This window comes from Garra rufa, chromosome 21 (genome assembly GCF_049309525.1).
Source record: "Garra rufa chromosome 21, GarRuf1.0, whole genome shotgun sequence".
NCBI classification, from domain to species: domain Eukaryota; kingdom Metazoa; phylum Chordata; class Actinopteri; order Cypriniformes; family Cyprinidae; genus Garra; species Garra rufa.
Window position 1 is genome coordinate 28,259,720 of NC_133381.1, and position 18,882 is coordinate 28,278,601.

Genomic DNA, 18,882 nt, shown 5'->3' on the forward strand with positions numbered 1-18,882 from the left:
GCGGTTATGGCAGGAATATTTAGCTATATTAGGAATTTAGGAATGTGGAATTATATAAACATTTATTTTTTTTGTGATTGCAGAATATGCAAAATGTTAATTATTTTACCAAAATAAGAGGGATCATACAAAACGCATGTTGTTTTTCATTTAGTACTGACCTGAGTAAGAGATTTCACATAAAAACATTTACACACAGAGAAAATAATAGTTGAATTTACCCTGTTTTTTTGTGATAGTTGTTCATGAGTTGTTCTTGTTTGTCCTGAACAGTTACACTGCCTGCTGTTCTTAAAAAAAAAAATCCGGGTCCCACAAATTCTTTTTTTCAGCGTTTTTGTGTATTTTAACCCATTCCAATAATGACTGTATAATTTTGAGATCCATCTTTTCACACTGAGGACAACAAAGAGACTCATATGCAACTATTACAGAAGGATCAAATGCTCACTGATGCTTCAGAAGGAAAAACTATGCATTCAGAGCCAGGGGGTGCAAACTTTTGAACAGAATGAAGATGTGCATGGTTTTCTTATTTTGCCAAAATATCCTAATTTTTCATTTAGTACTGTCCTTCAGAAGCTACTTTCTGAAAAAAAAAATCAGAAATTTGTGATGTATTGTGTTTCCTTCTGAAGCATCAGAAAGCGTTTGAACCTTCTGTAATAGTTGTCCTCAGTGTGAAAACATGGATCTCAAAATCATACAGTCAGTGTTGGAAAGGGTTCAAATACACAAAAATGCTGAAAACCCAAAGAATATGTGAGACCTGTATGATTTTTCTGAAGAACAGCAGGCAGTTTAACTGTTCAGGACCAACAAAGGACTCATGAACAACTAGCACTAAACAAAAAAACACAGCTGTGGATCATTCAGATAAAAACACAGTATTTAGATTTAAGTGTGTGTAAACTTTTGAACAGCGTCATTTTTATAAATTCAGCTATTATTTTCTCTTGTGAACTATATGTAAATGTCTTTAATGTGAAATCTTATTCAGGTCAGTACTACGTAAAAAAACAACAACATGCATTTTGTATGATCCCTCTTAATTTGGTAAAATAATTAATGTTTTGCATATTTTTCAAGGTGTATTTAAACTTTTGACCTCAACTACATATAATATAGATTATGCAATTCATTATTTTATCTGTAACTATTATTTAGACCAGTTCATGGAAGAAAATAAAAGTTAATCTTGTATTTTGCAGATTAAATAAATCACAAGACACATTTCACATTCACCTTTTAATTGCTGAATGCCAATACATTATTTTTAAACAGAGATAATTTCACTCTTTTACATTAACTTCTGTCACTTCACTCAAGATTTAATCAATAAAGGACTTGAGAACAATGAGATGCAGTATATTCTGGCCTGCCAGACGCGACAGCTGCGGAAAATGGAAATACTTTTTTTTTATGGAGATGCTGCAAGCTGTTATGTTTTAATAATAGGATGGTGCAAAGACATTTTGACTCTCCTAATCTGAACAACCTGGCACAAACAACTCAAAAATACATGATAGTTCAGGTTCAAATGGACTTTTTTAGTCTTTAAAGGCACAGCCTCTATTGAAGTCCCTGAAGTTAAAAACATATCCTCATCTGACATGATTAAGCATGCATATGTAATGTCTCACCTTCATATATTCAGATATATGTAGTCCACGAGATTCATATTTAAATGGGTTAAGTTTATAAATAGCTATTTTCCCACTGAATGACAATACCCAAATACACAACTAAACTTCTTTTCACATGGTATGAAATTTCAAAGGTTGTGCCTTTAATGACCTGAATATTCAAAGAAGCAACAGTCAGCTGTTTATATGCTGTAAAAGGCCAAAGATGGTTCCAAACAGAGCACTTCAAAATCATACCATTTCACAGAGAAAATGCTGCATTTTAATTTTGCTGTAAATACTGGAAACACAAAGAAAGCCAACCAGATTATCACTGTTCCAATTACCTTTTTAGTTCACATTGTAGATAATTTCACAAGTCTAAATAATAAAACTGTGATAAAATGACAAAAACAGTTCCTGAGCCAGATATTTTTATCAGTGATATAACCATTTGAACAGCTACAAGATCTTAGATACATAAAATCTGTAATTCGACAAAGCGTGTTTATGAGATTAGGATTGTCGTCGTTCTCACAGTATAAAACACATTGTGAGAAGCTTTCTAAGTATAGAATGTTCTACGTTTGCTATGTGTTTGATAGTCCATGACATAGAGATTTACAAGTTACTCTTTCGACTGTGATCAGGAATGATACAACAGCTAACTGAGTTTCTCAGCGATACATGCTAGTGTAATTGCACAGTGTTTTCAGACATTTGCTTCTCCTCATATGACTAAATGTGCGAATGCTACGAAACTAAAACGACTACACTGACTGAAGGACCCGCTTTGTGTTGTACCAAATCACCACTAATGCCTGCTCAACTCTGATAAGGTACTTAATACTGAACACGCTCAGAAAGTGGAGGCCAAAAATGTGAGACACATTCAAATCGTCAATGTGAATACATGCAACATCAAGCAACCGAAGAAGTTTAAGAAGCCAGCTACGAAATAACAGAAAATATTCAGTTTAAAGAGATAGTTCACATAAAAAAAGAAAATTGTGTCATTCATTACTCACCGACATGTCATTACAAGACCTTTGTTCATCTTCATAACACAAATTAAGATATTTTTGATCAAATCCGAGAGCTTTCTGACCCGGCGTAGACAGCAGCGGAACTACTAAGTTAAAGGAACATAGTAAGGACATCGATAAAATAGTCCATGTGGTATCAGTGATTTATCGATGTACTTTGTTTCGCGACCTTGTACGTGGTAGTACCGTTGCTGTCTATGCAGAGTCAGAAAGCTCTCGGATTTCATCAAAAATATCTTAATTTGTGTTCTGAAGATGAACGAAGGTCTTTGTTTGGAACCACAAAAGGGTAAGTAAGTATTGACAGAATTTTCATTTTAGGTGAACTATCCCTTTACAAATGTCAAAATACATGAAATTCCATGTTGATCAATCAGTGCTGAGTTTTGAAATGATAAAAAATACTGTACATGCCTAATAATTAAAGTAATGAAGTAAAATAAGAATCTCCATAAACAAATATCAACTTAATTGCCTCTTTCTGTCTAGGAAAGCTGTTTAGTGCATTTTTAACAAGATGGTTATTGATTAACTTTATAGGTATATGAAGTTACAGCACAAAGTTTTAAGTTTATGAGTGCACTATTGAAAGTTTAGAAGAATTGTAAAATCCATTGCACTTTGTCCATTTGTTTTAAATCACAAATCACGTCAGGTATTGTGATCAATACCTTTTTTGGTTTAACTACAACCGCAATTCCAGAAACATTTGGACATTTTGTGAAATGCCATACAATCAAGAATATGTTATCTGTTCATTCTCTTTAAAGTTTATTTAATTGACTAAAGTACAAAGAAAAAATGCTCAATGTTTTCACTGGCTAACTTTTAATTTTATTTTGTAAATATGACCAAATTTCGATTTTTAAGGCTGCAACACACTCCAAAAAAGTTGGGACAGAGGCAAAATAAAATTAAAAGGTTATAGAATATCCAAATTAAACTGTTTTGAAACAGTTTACAGTAAGCAGGTGAAATGAAAATAGGTGAAGATATCATGTTTGGGTATAAAGGGGGCATTTCAGTCTTAGCAAGCAAAGTTGGATCATGTCTCAACAAATTTCATGACAAAAGTGTCAAAGGAATCAAAAATCGCATTTCTTAATAGAAAATCACAAAGAATTTAGGTCTTTCACCAACTACCACACATGATATTGTGAAAAGATTCAGGGAATCCAGAGAAATGTCAGTCTGTGTAGGGCAAGGCAAGACAACTCAGGTTATTGTGCATGACCTTTGAGCCCTCAGATGGCATTGCATAAGAAACCATCATGCTGCTGTGTTAAATATAGCCACATGGGCTCAGGAGTACTTAGGAAAACTGCTGTAACTTAACACGTTCTGCAGCTGCATCGATAAATGCAATTTGAATTTCTGTTACTCTAGCAGAAAGCTATACATCAGTTCTATGCAGCGATGCCATGGGGTTCTTTGGGCCAGAGCTCATCTTAGTTGGAAATGTGCTGTGGTCAGACAAATCCACATTTCAGCTTGTTTCTGGGAAAAATGGATGTTGAGTTCTCAGTCCCACAGTCCAAGGGGACCATCCAGACTTTTATCAGTGACAGAGGCAAATGCAAGAGACTGTCATGGTATGGGGGTGCAGCAAAGCAAACAGCATTGGTGACTGGAATATGTGCCATATAAGGTACCATTGAAATTGAGGCATGTATTGGGATTGTACAGACACATATACTGCCTGTCTTTCATGGGAAGTCCATGGTTATTAGATCAAGACAATGCCAGGTCTTATTCTGCATGTGCTACAACAGCTTTGTTTTTCGTAGATACTGACTGAATGTGCTAGACTCCATCTACTATTGAAAATGTATGACCAGTCATGAAAAGGAGAATCAGACAATGGCGATCGACAACGTTTTTTCAGGCCAGATTGGACATCAATTTTAGTATCTTCAATTCCCAAACAATTAAATATTGTCATTAAAATCAAAGTTGACGTGGCATATAGTTACACATGCATCTGTCTCAACTTTTTTGGAGTATGTTGCAGCCAACAAAATAGAAATTTGGTTATATTTACAAAATAAAATTAGAAGTTGGCCATTGAAAACACTGAATTTTTTCTTTGTACTTTTTGTCAATTAAATAAAGGTTAAAGAGAATCAGACAATGGTGATTGACAAAGTTTTTTCAAGCCAGATTGGACAACAATTTTAGTGTCTTCAATTCCCAAACAATTAAACATTGTGATTAAAATCAAAGTTGAAGTCGCACAGTGTTAAACATACATCTGTCTCAACTTTTTTTGGAGTGTGTTGCAGCCATGAAAATAGAAATTTGGTAATATTTACAAAATAAAATTAGAAGTTGGCCATTGAAAACACTGGATTTTTTTCTTACTTTAGTCAATTAAATAAAGGTTAAAGAGGATGAACAGATAACATATTCTTGATTTTATAGCATTGCACAAAACGTCCCAACTTTTCTGGAATTTGGGATGTACAAGCTTGTATTAAAAATCCCTCTTTACAGATGAATCCTTGCATTTGTTGATACATAAATCTTAAAATCATGAAATGTTTGCGGTCAAACACACCTACCATATCAGTACTGTTCTAAGAAAGACTGATTTGGAAACACCTTGCTACTCAGCAGTTGTTGAGGAGGCTTTGGGTGACCCAAAATGAGTGCAGTCCCCCTAAAACTAAAGTATATGTTCATAAACAGTAAGTATTATGACGGTGTGTAGAGATTATGGTTGGATGACCAGAGACACGAGACCAGAGGGACATGCATGCGTTTGTTTCTCCCAAAATCATACCAAGAAATCAAACGGTCTACATTCAAACATACCATAAATATATACAAAACAAGTTTAATAACTCCCAAAGAGTCTCAGAGCAGCAGTATGTACACGAACGTGTTACCTAAATAAATCCCCTCCCCCTTGAGTGTCAAAGATCAGAAGCGAAAGGTTGCACATCGCTTTGGTTACCTCATTACAGAGCAAGGCTGCTTTTGAATATTTGAACATTTTGGCTGCATTCCTTTTTTTTTCTCTTTGCCTTCTCTTGTTACGTCTCCTCATGTTGCAGGTAAGACAGCTAAAGCACTCGGAGCATTTGCACAGTCACATGGCTTCAGTGTCCGAAGAGAGGGCGTTCTTTGATCTGGATCGGGTGACAGGTCTTAGGGTTCTAGGAGGAGGCTGAGAGAGAAAGAAGAAATATGTGAGATTATATCATAATAATAAGTTAATCAGTAAACAAGCAGGTCAAATCCGAGACAGATGCACACTTCATGTTTACTGTTCACAAATAAACATGATCACAGAATCGGGTCAATCTGATAAAGGGCATGTATATTTCTGTGACGTGTCAATCTAAGGAAAGACAAACACGATTTGAGAATGCATGACTGAACATGCTTTGTGAACAAAGCCTTTTTTTTAGTCAGTTAGGTTGGGTGTATTTGTGGTATGGTCAAGATTTAGGGTTCACTAGCTTTGGCTCATAAATTAATAAAATAATGGAAGCCTATTTCTCACATAGTGTCTACACCGGACACAAGCGATGCAACAAAATCAAATTAAACCCATTATAATCAGTAAAACTCTCTACACTGGATGAGACACAGACAGTTAATGCCCAGTTCTATTTCTGATGTGCTCTACACACTTCCACTTTTCTGACAACAGGACAAAATGCATTTACAACTTCTGCTTTAACATGTTCGATGTAAACAGCCTCAAGGTGCTGTAACGCAACAACAGTCTGGCACAGTGTAGACACGGCATCAGATTTTAAAATTTACATACTTAAAATTAAAATAAAGTCATTTTGAAATATAAAGTCAGAATTTAGTCATTATGAGATTAAAAGGAATGAAGCTGCAATTGTGAGACAAAGTCAAAGTTTCAAGATATAGTCAAAATTGTGGGATACAGTCACAATTACAAGAATCAAAGTCAAAATCACATGAAAGATGTTGCAATTCTGAAATTACGTCCCAATTTCAAGAAATAAAGTCAAAATTGTGGGATACAGTCACAGTTACAAGTATTAAAGTTGAAATTACAAGAAAGATGCTGCAATTATGAAATCAAATTGCAATTACAAAAAAGTCAAAATTGTGAGATTTAGTCTTAATTACAAGAATCAAAGTCAAAATTGCAAGATAGATGCTGCACTTATGAAATCAATTGCAGTTACAAGATATAAAGTAAAAATTGTGCGATATAGTCACAAATACTTAAAGTTGAAGTCACAAGAAAGATGTTGCAATTCTGAAATTAAGTCACAATTACAAGAAATAAAGGCAAAATTGTGGGATATAGTCATAATTTCAAGAATCAAAGTCAAAATCACAAGAAATATGTGGCAATTATGAAATTAAGTCGCTGTTACAAGAAGTAAAGGCAAAATTGTGTGATATAGTCACAATTGCGAGGATTAAAGTTGAAATGACAAGAAAGAGGCTTCAATTATGAAACAAAGTTGCAATTACAAGAAATAAAGTCAAAATTGTGGGATATAGTCATAAATACAAGAATCAAAGTCAAAATTACAAGATGTTGCAATTATGAAATTAAGTCACAATTACAAGATATAAAGTCCAAATTGTGGGAGATAGTCATAATTACAAGAATCTAACTCAAAATTACAAGATGTTGCAATTATGAAATGAAGTCACAATTACAAGAAATAAATTCAGAATTGTGGGATATAGACACAATTACAAGAATTAAAGCTGAAATTACAAGAAATAAAGTCAAAATTGGGATATAGTCATAATGACAAGAAGCAAAGTCAAAATTACAAGAAAGATGTTGCAATTATAAAATGAAGTTGCAATTACAAGAAATAAAGTTGAAATTACAAGAACTATACTGTAATTATGACATTTAGTCACAATCTTTTGCTTGGATCTTTAAAATTTAAATAGTCATTGTGAGATATAGTCAGAATTGAGTCATCATGAAATTAAGAGAAAAAAGTTGCAACTGTGAGACAAGGTCACAATTGCAAGAATTAAAGTTGAAATTACAAGAAAGATGCTTCAATTATGAAACCAAGTCGCAATTACAAGAAATAATGTCAAAATCGTAGGACATAGTCATAATTACAAGAATCAAAGTCAAAATTACAAGAAAGATGTTGCAATTATGAAATTAAGTCACAATTACAAAAAAATAAAGGCAAAATTGTGGGATATGGTCACAATTACAAGAAATAAAGCTGAAATTACAAGAAATATTTTGTAATTATGAAAGATATTGAAATTAAGTCACAATTTTTTACTTAAAGATTTTTTAATTAAAATAAAGTCATTGTGAGATATAAAATCAGAATTGAGTCATTATGAGATTAAGAGAAATAAAGCTGCAATTTTGAGACAAAGTCGCAATTACAAGAAATAAAAATCTAAATTGTGGTATATAGTCACAATTACAAGAATGTCGTTGCAATTATAAAGCCAAGTTGCAATTACAAGAATTAAAGATAAAATTACAAAAAAAGATGTTGCAATTACAAGTAAAACTGTGACTTATATTCATAATTACAAATAAATTTAAAATATATTTGCAATTACAAGAAGGAAAGTCATTGTAAAAAATTATGCGAAAAAGGTCACCATTGTGAGAAAAGTTGAAATATCCAAGAAAACTGGTGCAATTGTGAAACAAATTCACAATTGTGAGATATGAAACTGTCCTTGCGAGATAAAAAACTGCAGCTACAAAATATATTCAAAATTATAAGTAAAATCATTGTGGAATATGAAATATCTGTGGAAAAAGGTCACCGTTATTAGAAATAAATAAACAATAATGAGACATAAAATAACAGGTACAGAAAATAGTCTAAATTGTCAGACATAAAATCACAATTACAAGAAAAAATTTACAAACATTACGTCTATAGAATGTCCAAATAAAACAAGGAAACCCAAAGTGTGTGTGTGTGTAATCCACATATCTGTAAAAGGCAGCAGCATGACTACAGGAATATTGAAACGAATCAAAGTATGACATTATGGTGCTCTTGCAGTCATTATTTCACTTACTCAGTCCCAACAGTCCTGAACTTTCTCCATTTATAGACAATTACAGCGAAGTGATGAATATCAAGGCTTTGAGAGATGTCTGCATAGCTCTTCCAGTGTTATGCAACTCACTAATTCTTAATCTTAGGTGCTATGAGATTTTTGTTCAAGGGATGGTTTACATCAAACAATTCTTGTAACCAGCAGACTCAGTTCTTTATAGGGCAGGGCTACTCTGACCAACATCTACAAATGAAATCCCATCACATGTGACCAGTTAGCTTCTAGAAAAGTCACAGTACCACCACCACAACAAAATATGGTACATTGTCAGAGTTCAGAGGTCAAGTCAGTATTTCTAGCAGCTTCACAGTGATAAACAGGAAAAATAGAATTGATTATGGGAACTAGGTTATAGCATTTTGGCTTTCTCTCAGTAAACAGTTCCTACTTCTTTTTTCTTAGTTTGATATTTTAATCTAAATAACCTTTTCCGCTTTAAAGAACCTTTTACCAGCAGAAAAGATCAACGATTAGAGACAATAATAAAAAGCTATTTCATAACAAAAACGTGTCAGCTAAGTAGCTAACATTTTCAGATCTGACCTTTTGGGAGAAGAAGCTTTATATTTGTGTTCTAAACAAATACACTTGTGTAACAATGTCTCTCATCCATCAGAGAGTATTGAGTCATCTTCTACTGCCATTTTAGAGCCACGTCTCTCCTATGACTCATCGTAACCGAATGCTAGTTGTGATCTGAGGTGAGGGTGTCAGACTCACTCGAGACTCACTCAGCTGACTCTTGCCGGTAAACAGCAAGCATTTGTTAGTGATTTAGCCGGTTAGTCTCAACAAGCTAACAGTTAGCTCATTGCAGCCAGGCAAATCAACAACTAGCCATCTGAAAACATGGGTACCTCAGGGGCACGCCTCTTAAATCTGAATTGGGCAGAAGCAGATGAGGCAAATTCCTCCTTCTCCTCAGGCTCCTCTGAGGTTATGGGTTGGGATGTGGAAATATCCTGGAAGGACTCAGAGGGGGAAGGCAGTGGAGTTGTGGGCTCAGGCTGAGGCGGAGTGGGCTGGGATGGGGCCGGGGTGGGTGTGGGTGGCAGCGGACCAGTAGGCTCAATGGGGGCATATTGCTCCAAGTTCAACATCTCGTATTCGGTCATGTCAAAATCATGGCCTGTACCATTACAACAGCACATTGAAACACAGACTTTGACTCCAACTGCACTTATACTGTCTACTCTGAATATATTTTAATATTGAGCCAAAGTGTTTTTACATGCATTATAAATGTCATTATGAAAGATTTGAAAATCATGCAAAGCTGAATGACAGAAACTATTGCATTACCATAGTTAGTTTTGACACTGTGTGAAAGACAATACTGTCTGCTAAGGACAAAACATACTGTTCCAGTGGATTTTTACATACAAAAAACAATGGCAAAATGGCACAGTTTCTGAATGACCCCATATAGTGTGGACTTTGATATTCATATACAAGTTTTAGTTATCATTACAGATATCGGTCCTAGTGTGAACAGGTCTAAAAAGGGATAGTTCACCCCCCCCCCCCCAAAAAAAAAAAAAAAAAAATATATATATATATATATATATATATATATATATATATTAGGGGTGGGCATAGATTAATTTTTTTAATCTAGATTAATCTAGATTAAATCTTGGAATTAATCTAGATTAATCTAGATTAAAATGGCTAATTTGAATTCTGTTGAAGGCATTTAGAATATGTGTGCTACCCAAATAATGACTTAAAGTCTTTGAGAATGGATCATAAAGCTCATAAAGCTGTTCTATGATAATTTGTTGATGAAAATAAATTATGTTCAATTAGATGTACTTGTGTTTACTAACTAACTAACAATGAAATTATTTTTTCTACCTATTAGATTGTGTTTTTTTAACGTAAACACCTACCCAGCCCATTACATGTTACACCGTACTTTTATTTTGACAGGTTGCCGTGAAGTTTCTGTGTCATACAGTATGATATGATGCTAGTTTTCTCAAATGAAACGGTAAAAGTGACACTCACAGCAGTTTGGGAGATTGAGTTTATCTGTTCATGTGAGATGAAAATGCCAAAAATTACCGGGAGCGTCACGTGGGTTTCAGTATGCGTGTAGTAAAAGCTCGTCTCCGCCATGCATACGTACAGCTAGGCAAACGGAACATATCGGATTCATATTAAAACGGTCTTTTTGCATTTCAGTTTTCACATACACTAGTCCATATCGCGATGTGAATTAAGTGACTGACCAACATTTGATTTATGAATCCAAAAAACGACGAATTTACGTGGCATTTCCCTATAGTAGATTCGGTTTTTATGAATGGAGGACGACGCGACCCCGTCTGTGTTTTGGCGGAGGAGACTTAAACGCGCAACCATATTCTATAGTCTTCGGTATACATCCGCGTTAAACTATCAAGGTGAAAGTCATCATAGCTTGCGTAGTTTAGACCCAGCTCCCAACCCAAATTTGAGAATAGATTAACGGCGATATTTTTTTTATCGCGCGATAAGAGTTTCACGTTAACGCAGCACGTTAACGCCGATAACGGCCCACCACTAATATATATATATATATTGTTGCAGAAAATATTTCAGGATTTCTCTCCATATTGTGGACTTCTATAGTGTCTGCGAATTTGAACTTCCACAATGCAGTTTCAAAAAGGGCTCAAAATGATCCCAGCTGAGAAAGGAGGGTCCAATCTAGAAAAACAATTGGTTATATTCTAGAAAAAAAAAAACATGTATATATTTTTAACGTGAAATACTCGTCTTGTCTAGCTCTGCGTGTACTCTGTGTATTCCGGTTCATGACAGTTTGGGTATGACCCAACTAATTTTCTCCTTCAACTTCAAAATTGTTTTACAATTTGCAAAGTAAAACCGGAACATACAGAGAACACGCCGAGCAAAAAAGAAAAAGACGAGCATTTGAGGTTAAAAAGTATATAAATTGTAATTTTTTTTAGAAAATAACATTGTTTCGCTAGATAAGACCCTTTTTCCTCGGCTGGGATTGTTTAGAGCCCGTTAAAGCTGCATTTAAACTGCATTTTGGAAGTTCAAACTAACCGGCACCATAGAAGTCCACTATATGGGAAGAAATACTGAAAAGTTTTGTTCAAAGAAAATTATTTCTTTATGACTGAAGAAAGACATGAACATCTTGGATGACAAGGGGGTGAGGAAATTATCTGTACATTTTTGTTCTGGAAGTGAAGTAAATAGGAAATTAATGAAAAACAAAACACAGCTTCAAGTGAGAAAATTAACATTTGGCATGTGAACGCATTGTGCCAGGTTTAATGTCAACGATTTGCCCTGATTTGCCATATGTAAATGTGTGCAGATATAATTGAGGTTTGAGAGCTAGAGTGGGAGTGACAATTTCAGAGCACATGGAATGTTGCAGACATCTTGTATGGGTATTTTTTGGACCTTTTGCTACATTATTTTTAAAGCAATGACAGCCCATTGTCATGCACGGAAAAGAGCAGCAGGAACATTCTGCCAAATATTTATTTTTGTGTTCCACGGAAGAAACAAACTCATATGGGTTTGAAACAACATGGCTGCATCTGAAAACTGGAAAATGCTGCCTTCAGCTAGGAAGGGATAAAGGCACGTTCGAATTCAGTGTTAGCTTCACTTCCTGCCTTCTGAGATACCTTCATCTAGTACTTTTTCGAAGCCAGCATAGGTGTATCCTTTCGCTGCCTTTGATATCCCACAATCCAGTGCGTTCCATTCCGTGATTGGTTGAGCAAAAAAAATAAAAATGCCGTCTGAAAGTTGCGTTTGGTGATCAGTTTGTGTGTAAATGTATGTTTCTGACCAACTTCTTACAATTCTAATATTATTTCTAGCGAGAAATCAGTATTGTAGTAATTAAATATTCGCTTTAGTTATCGCCAAATCTTGTTCTATTTTGTTGTAGATCATTAAACCATTACTCTGCTTCAGAAGCATGTCCAAAATCAGTTTTGTGAGGTGCCTTTGCACAAACGCTACCTGTGAAATCATTTTTGCAGTGAGGCAACAAGTTAGCTGCCTAGGTTTTGGATGCAGCACATGACTTTAGAATTTAGTTTTTTGGGTGAACTATCCTTTAAGAGAAATAAAAGCTTTGGGTAAAGAATAGAGAATAATAAACAATTTCCTAACCAAACATTTACCCAGGACACTAGCAAGGCTACAACACTCAAGTTAAGAATTAATTGCATGTAACGGATGATTGAGAGAAGCAGCTAAACCAAACAGGATTAGCAGAAATCTGATTGGCTGAGAGCAGGAGCTTCTTCAAGGGGTTAAGAGGAATACCACACTGATCATTTGGCTTGGCATTGCTTACCCTTGCTGTAACCAGTCTCTGATTTGCTGCGCATCATGGTGCGTGTTCTGTGCTGCGCGGCTGCAGGTTGAGTAGTTACAGAACTTGCATTCTTTGCCTGGCCCTCTGCCTGGAAAGATGACAGATCCTGCATGCTGAAACTGCGGAGTCGCTCGGAGAGGACGCCCTGGCCCTGGATACAGAACACAGAGAGTCATATGGAAATCCTTAAGATGGTCTAAATAGTGTCATGCTCTGTTTTAGATGATGATCAACAGTAAGTTGTGGAAGTATGTTTTGTTTATGCAATCTACTTGAATTATAATAACGTATGAATGTAGTAGATATCCACTTCAAAAGAAACACATATTATCTTAAATAAACTAACAACCAGTCAATATGTAATATGTTGAACTGGACCCAAAAGTGACATATCAAATAATAATTTTAAGCAATAAATCCCATGTTCTTTGGAGTTGGATAAACTATTATCTAACATATCAAGCCTAAATTAAACGAAATATTTTTAATTGACATTCAATTCATTATCGATGCGGAATCCTGTTACCACATGATCTTCTCCTACTGAAAAACATAAAAAAATGATAATTTGAACACATTATTTCAGTTTTTATATGAATTGTAGAGTTGACTACATTTGTGATGCTTAACTATTTAATGATCAAATAAACATATTTCTTAGAAATTATAAATTTAAATCTACAAATCAATTTTGTCCCAAAGCTAGCCTTTACTGAGACATCGCTTAATTTAGGTTAAATTTGCATCCCTGTTATCAATATTTTTGTCTTTTTTTCCCTTTTATTTATTTATTTAGATTTTATTTATGCATGTAATTATGTTCTGTATATGGAACCAATAATAAAACCACTCTAATCTCCATGCAGATTTTGGTCGATTTTGGTAACAAATTTTGGTAACAAGGTGAACAAAAACTTCAGCAGATTTAGGCCTTTGTACCACTTTCATAGAAAGTGCTATTCCCTCTAATAACAATGTAACAGTATTAGATTACTACCTTAGAGGCAGCCATTACTGCAGCTGTTGCCGCCACATTCAGGCCTTTCCTTCCAAAATGCATCAGGGTGTCATAGCTTTTATCTTTTGCTTGGCAGAGGTATTCATCAATGTCCTAAGAAAGAGTCATAAAGAACATTTCACATCAGTTGTATTAAGAATAATACTGTTTCATTCAACTTTTATGCGTTTTTGTCTTCTCTTTGTTATCAGTGTTTTGCTGTTTGTCATATGCATTTGCCCTTAGTGTGTCCTCGTGACGAATTTCCTGCCCAAGAATAAAAAGCAGAGGAAAGACTGTGGAAATATTTCCTTAACACCGCGCATCCTCGGCTAACCAGGGAAATCAAGTCACAAAGGTTACAGGAAAAGAAGTCAAAGGTACTTCCTCCTCAACTCCAACAATTCAGTTTCTTAGCATTATAAAACACTCCACATCTGTTGAGGATGATGTTTGCAAGTTTGTTTAACATTTAAAATATCATATGGGTTTTTTTGCAGCCTAGACTGGGTAAACATAAATAGATCAACAGAACGGAAAAATAAAAAGGGACAGTGAACAGATCGCAAATACTGTACCTTCTCTTTAGAGGACAATGTGGGGTGGACAAATTTTCTATACAGCACACTGGATCCCTTTGTGTACGGGGAAAGTAACCACACCACAAAGGCGATTTTGAGTTCATAGTAGAATGGGAGCCTTTAAAAGCAATAAAAGACAATAAAATACAATCATATGCTCACGTGTCATGCTGGTTACTGCCCACATGCATCAGCAGAAATAAAAATCTGAGTAATTCCCAACAAAAGGATATGACAAAAGCAGTGGCACATTGTACTCACCAGCACAAAAAGATATCAGTAATCACTTCAACTGTAGTAAAAAGTGCAAATATTATCCAGTACATCATCCATTTCACCTGTTTGAAATAAACAGAAAAGTAACAGTTTTAATGTTTTAATAAACATTTATGATAATAAGCACAACTGATTGAAATACATCAGAGCTGTACTTACATATTCTCTCACATCTTTCGATTTAACAGCTTTATATGAGGAGTATGCTGGGTAAAGGGTACCAAATATGAGCCTGTGAAAATTGCAAAAAGTGGAAAACAGATTAGGTTATTTTCTCAAACCAAGTGTATTTGACATGTGAAAGCTGAATAAATAAGCTTTCCACTGATGTATGGTTTGTTAGGATAGGACAATATTTGACCGAAATACAACTATTTGAAAATTTAGAAACTGAGGGTGCAAAAAAATCAAAATATTGAGAAAATCGCTTTTAAAGTTGTCCAAAGTTCTTAGCAATACATACTACTATTCAAAAATTACATTTTGATTTATTCACTGTAGGAAATCTGATCTCTACTTATAATTTTGTTGGCTATTGCTTCAAATATACCCATTTGACTTATGACTGGTTTTGTGGTCCAGGGTCACATGTTGTATTCTAAAATATATAATTTTATTTGATCATTTCTGGTAGCAACAGTATGTTGGCTTTTTTGTTGTTTCATTAATTCTTTTATTACATTTATAGATATAATAAAGAGAATAAAAAATAATTGAATAAAATTACTTTAAATACTCTAAAAATAGCTTAGAATACATTACAAACATACAAGTAGTTTTTTCACATTTCATTACACATTTCTTGTTTAGCTAATATTTTATTGTCATTTGAAGTATTACATGTATTATTATTATTATTTATTTTTTATTTTTTTTGCAGATAGTGTCAATAAATAGCAAGTTCCGACTTACAAGTTGACAACTTACCCAAAATAGTGTATATTCCACACACACACTAGAATGTGTTTTATATATTTTTTTCAGTAACAGTGGGTTACTGACATTCAATAATACACATTTTGGTGAAAATATTCACTGGAATAAAAACAAGCAACCCCATATAAAATTAACGATTAGTTTTATATGATTTCAGTATTCCAAAATGACATAACAATGGCCACTAATTATTCCTATCTGGCCCACCACTTCCCTGAAAGGAAACCGCTCCACTCCCTTTCCATTATTGATATTTGAGATAACGGCCCTTTGGTAGGCCTGGACTCTCATTTACTCAGCCCAGAAATATTATTCTTTCAGTTTGTGCCTATTGTAACGCCATTGTAGCACGTAAACAGGCGACATATCTGCACGACCCCGTTTATGTTCCAGGTTTACATTCTGCATGCTTGATAAAAATAGACCCGACAAGTGAAGGCTGGCCAAGGGCGCAAAGAAAGGATCGAAAGCAAAATGGGAACCTTACACTGCTATATTGGTTAAATGGGTGATTGGAAAGTGACAGATAACCAAAAGAAGTGCCCTGCACCTGTGTTTAAGCATTTCGGTTTAGCACTATTCCAGTGTCCTCTCTTTCTACCAGCCAGCAACAGCTGCGCCTCTGACCCGATCAAATGACCGACCCACAAACCGAATCCAGAGTCACCACGACACCGTCAGGGACCCACAAAACAAATAATTTCCGACCAAATAGAGCTAGACTATCTAGGGCACGCCAAGCAAAAACATCGGTTTGTTGCGTTTGTTGTCTATTTTTAGACTTTCACACAGCTAATTTACAGCACAAGTGTTCAAGTGTTGGCATATGTGCAATGTCATCGGATATTGTGATCTAAAATGAATTGAACGGCTATTTAGAGATTTTGCACACACAGCAAGAGGACCGAAGCGTTAAACAAAAAAGACATTTACGTGGAATACATTAAAATGCGCACGCAGAAGATAATTTAAAAATGCGATAATGAATATTAAACCAAATACAGGAAAACATAAGTGAACATCAGCTGGTTGACCATCCCATTGTCTTTATATACTGACACATCAAAGACCTGCTCTACTGTACGTACGATTCCAAACAATGACTCATTATTGACACCCTACATTGTGCATTTCCACTAAATTCAAGAGTCTGCACTTAAAAGTGTTACATAAAATGAACTGCTTCAAAAGCTGAGCTAAAACGGGTTGATATCCTACATAATTCACCGTGTCACTTGGTGCATATTTTGGAAAAACCATCATTATCCATTAGCTTGCAAGTGTACAGTAACCTAAGGTAACCTTTGTAATAGCCAGTCAACATGTAAACAAAATAATCAAAAGACTGACCAAAACGAATCGGGCCTGATACATAACCATATGTGATTTCATTCTGCCTAGAATTAAGAGGTGCCCTAAAACCCCTTACGTATTCGCATTGAAAAAAGCTGAAAACATCATATTCATATAAAGATTACGCACGGAATTTGCATGCATTCCAGTGAAAATGCTTTACAAGAACAGAATAAAGACTTACACCACAAGCCTAGAAATAATCCAGGAGACCATTGCGCTATGAGAGCGGCGTGTTGTCAACAGGGAGGAGTTTCCTTCGAGACTGTTGTCGGCATTTATCGTTTGACAGACGCGTCAGCGCAGGCGCTCTGGTCTGAACATGTGGGTTATAGATAATGGACAAAAATAATAAACATAACGGACATAAATTATACACGACATATAAGTAATTAGGCGGGTTTAAAAACCTACCGAGCTGCCTATCCGCACAGCATTTTTGTGTGCCTCAAATTATGAGGTAAAGGTAGAGCTCATGTCACATGATGGCCAAACATGCTGCCCGGGTAGGAAGCTCATAAGGTTTCTCTCAGACACTAAAACTGTACAAAACAAATTAACTGATTTAAATAGTCTTCTGATAACAAGCTGCAACCATATGGTTTAAAATATATTCATATTTACCAAATCTGAGGTAAACTCACTTAAAGGAGTAGTTTACTTTCAGAACAAAAAATTACAGATATTGTACTGACCCCCTTGTCATCCAAGATGTTCATGTCTTTCTTTCTTCATTCGTAAAGAAATTATGTTTTTTGAGGAAAACATTTTAGGATTTCTCTCCATATAATAGACTTCTATGGTGCCCATGAGTTTGAACTTCCAAAATGCAGTTTAAATGCAGCTTCGAAGGGCTCTAAACGATCCCAGACGAGGAAGAAGAGTCTTATCTAGCGAAACAACAGGTTATTTTCTAAAAAAAAAAAAAAATACAATTCTACACTTTTTAACATTAAATGCTCATTGTCTAGCTCTGTGATGCGCATGCGTACTCTGTGCAGTTATGTCAAATAAACATCTTATTTTCTTCTCCAACTTTAAAATCATTCTACATCGCTGCAGAAGTACCAACCCAGTGTTTACAAAGTAAACGTGCAAAGAAGGTCAAACGCCCTTTACAAAAAAAGGTAATACAGCAATGTTGGAAAATGTTTTTCTCAAAAAACATAATTTCTAGCAAAACGGTCGGTTATTTTCTAAAAACATTTACAATTTATATCCTTTTTAATCTCTACACAGAGTACACACAGAGCTGTGACAAGTAGTGACAAGATAAGCATTTGGGGTAAAAAAAAAAAAAGTATATAAATTGTATTTTTTTTTTTTTTTTAGAAAATAACGTTCTGCTAGATTCTTTCCTGGGCTGTGATCGTTTAGAGCCATTTGAAGCTGCATTTTGGAAGTTCAAACTCAGGGGCACCATAGAAGTCGATTATATGAAATGTTCTCCTCAAAAAACATAATTTGCTTACGACTGAAGAAAGAAAGACACAAACATCTTTGATGACAAGGGGGTGAGTACATTATCTGTTAATTTTTGTTCTGAAAGTGAACTACTCCTTTAAGGATTAGTTCACTTACAGAACAAATATTTACAGATAATTTACTCGCCTCTTGTCATCCAAGATGTTCATGT

At 34.9% G+C, this 18,882-nt stretch overlaps 1 protein-coding gene across 1 annotated transcript; it reads right to left on the reverse strand.

Annotated features, from left to right (window-relative positions):
• Nucleotides 1-116: 116 nt before the first annotated feature.
• On the reverse strand, nucleotides 117-17,513 carry reep1 (receptor accessory protein 1). The gene is made up of 8 exons (XM_073826487.1): nucleotides 17,431-17,513; nucleotides 15,117-15,189; nucleotides 14,943-15,019; nucleotides 14,679-14,799; nucleotides 14,101-14,214; nucleotides 13,083-13,254; nucleotides 9,598-9,869; nucleotides 117-5,840 (listed from the first exon to the last, which is right to left on the reverse strand). Exons 1-8 carry the CDS (start codon nucleotides 17,460-17,462, stop codon nucleotides 5,763-5,765), a joined length of 939 nt encoding a protein of 312 aa, XP_073682588.1. The 5' UTR covers nucleotides 17,463-17,513; the 3' UTR covers nucleotides 117-5,762.
• Nucleotides 17,514-18,882: the final 1,369 nt, after the last annotated feature.

What these genes read in the sequence shown, in the direction of transcription:
- reep1 (XM_073826487.1), bottom strand. Translation starts at nt 17,462, where the DNA reads ATGGTCTCCTGGATTATTTCTAGGCTTGTGGT. An exon ending in CATTGTCCTCTAAAGAGAAG is followed by an intron (nt 14,215 to 14,678) that starts GTACAGTATTTG and finishes ACTCTTTCTTAG; the next exon opens with GACATTGATGAATACCTCTG. An exon ending in CAGTAATGGCTGCCTCTAAG is followed by an intron (nt 13,255 to 14,100) that starts GTAGTAATCTAA and finishes TTCTGTATCCAG; the next exon opens with GGCCAGGGCGTCCTCTCCGA.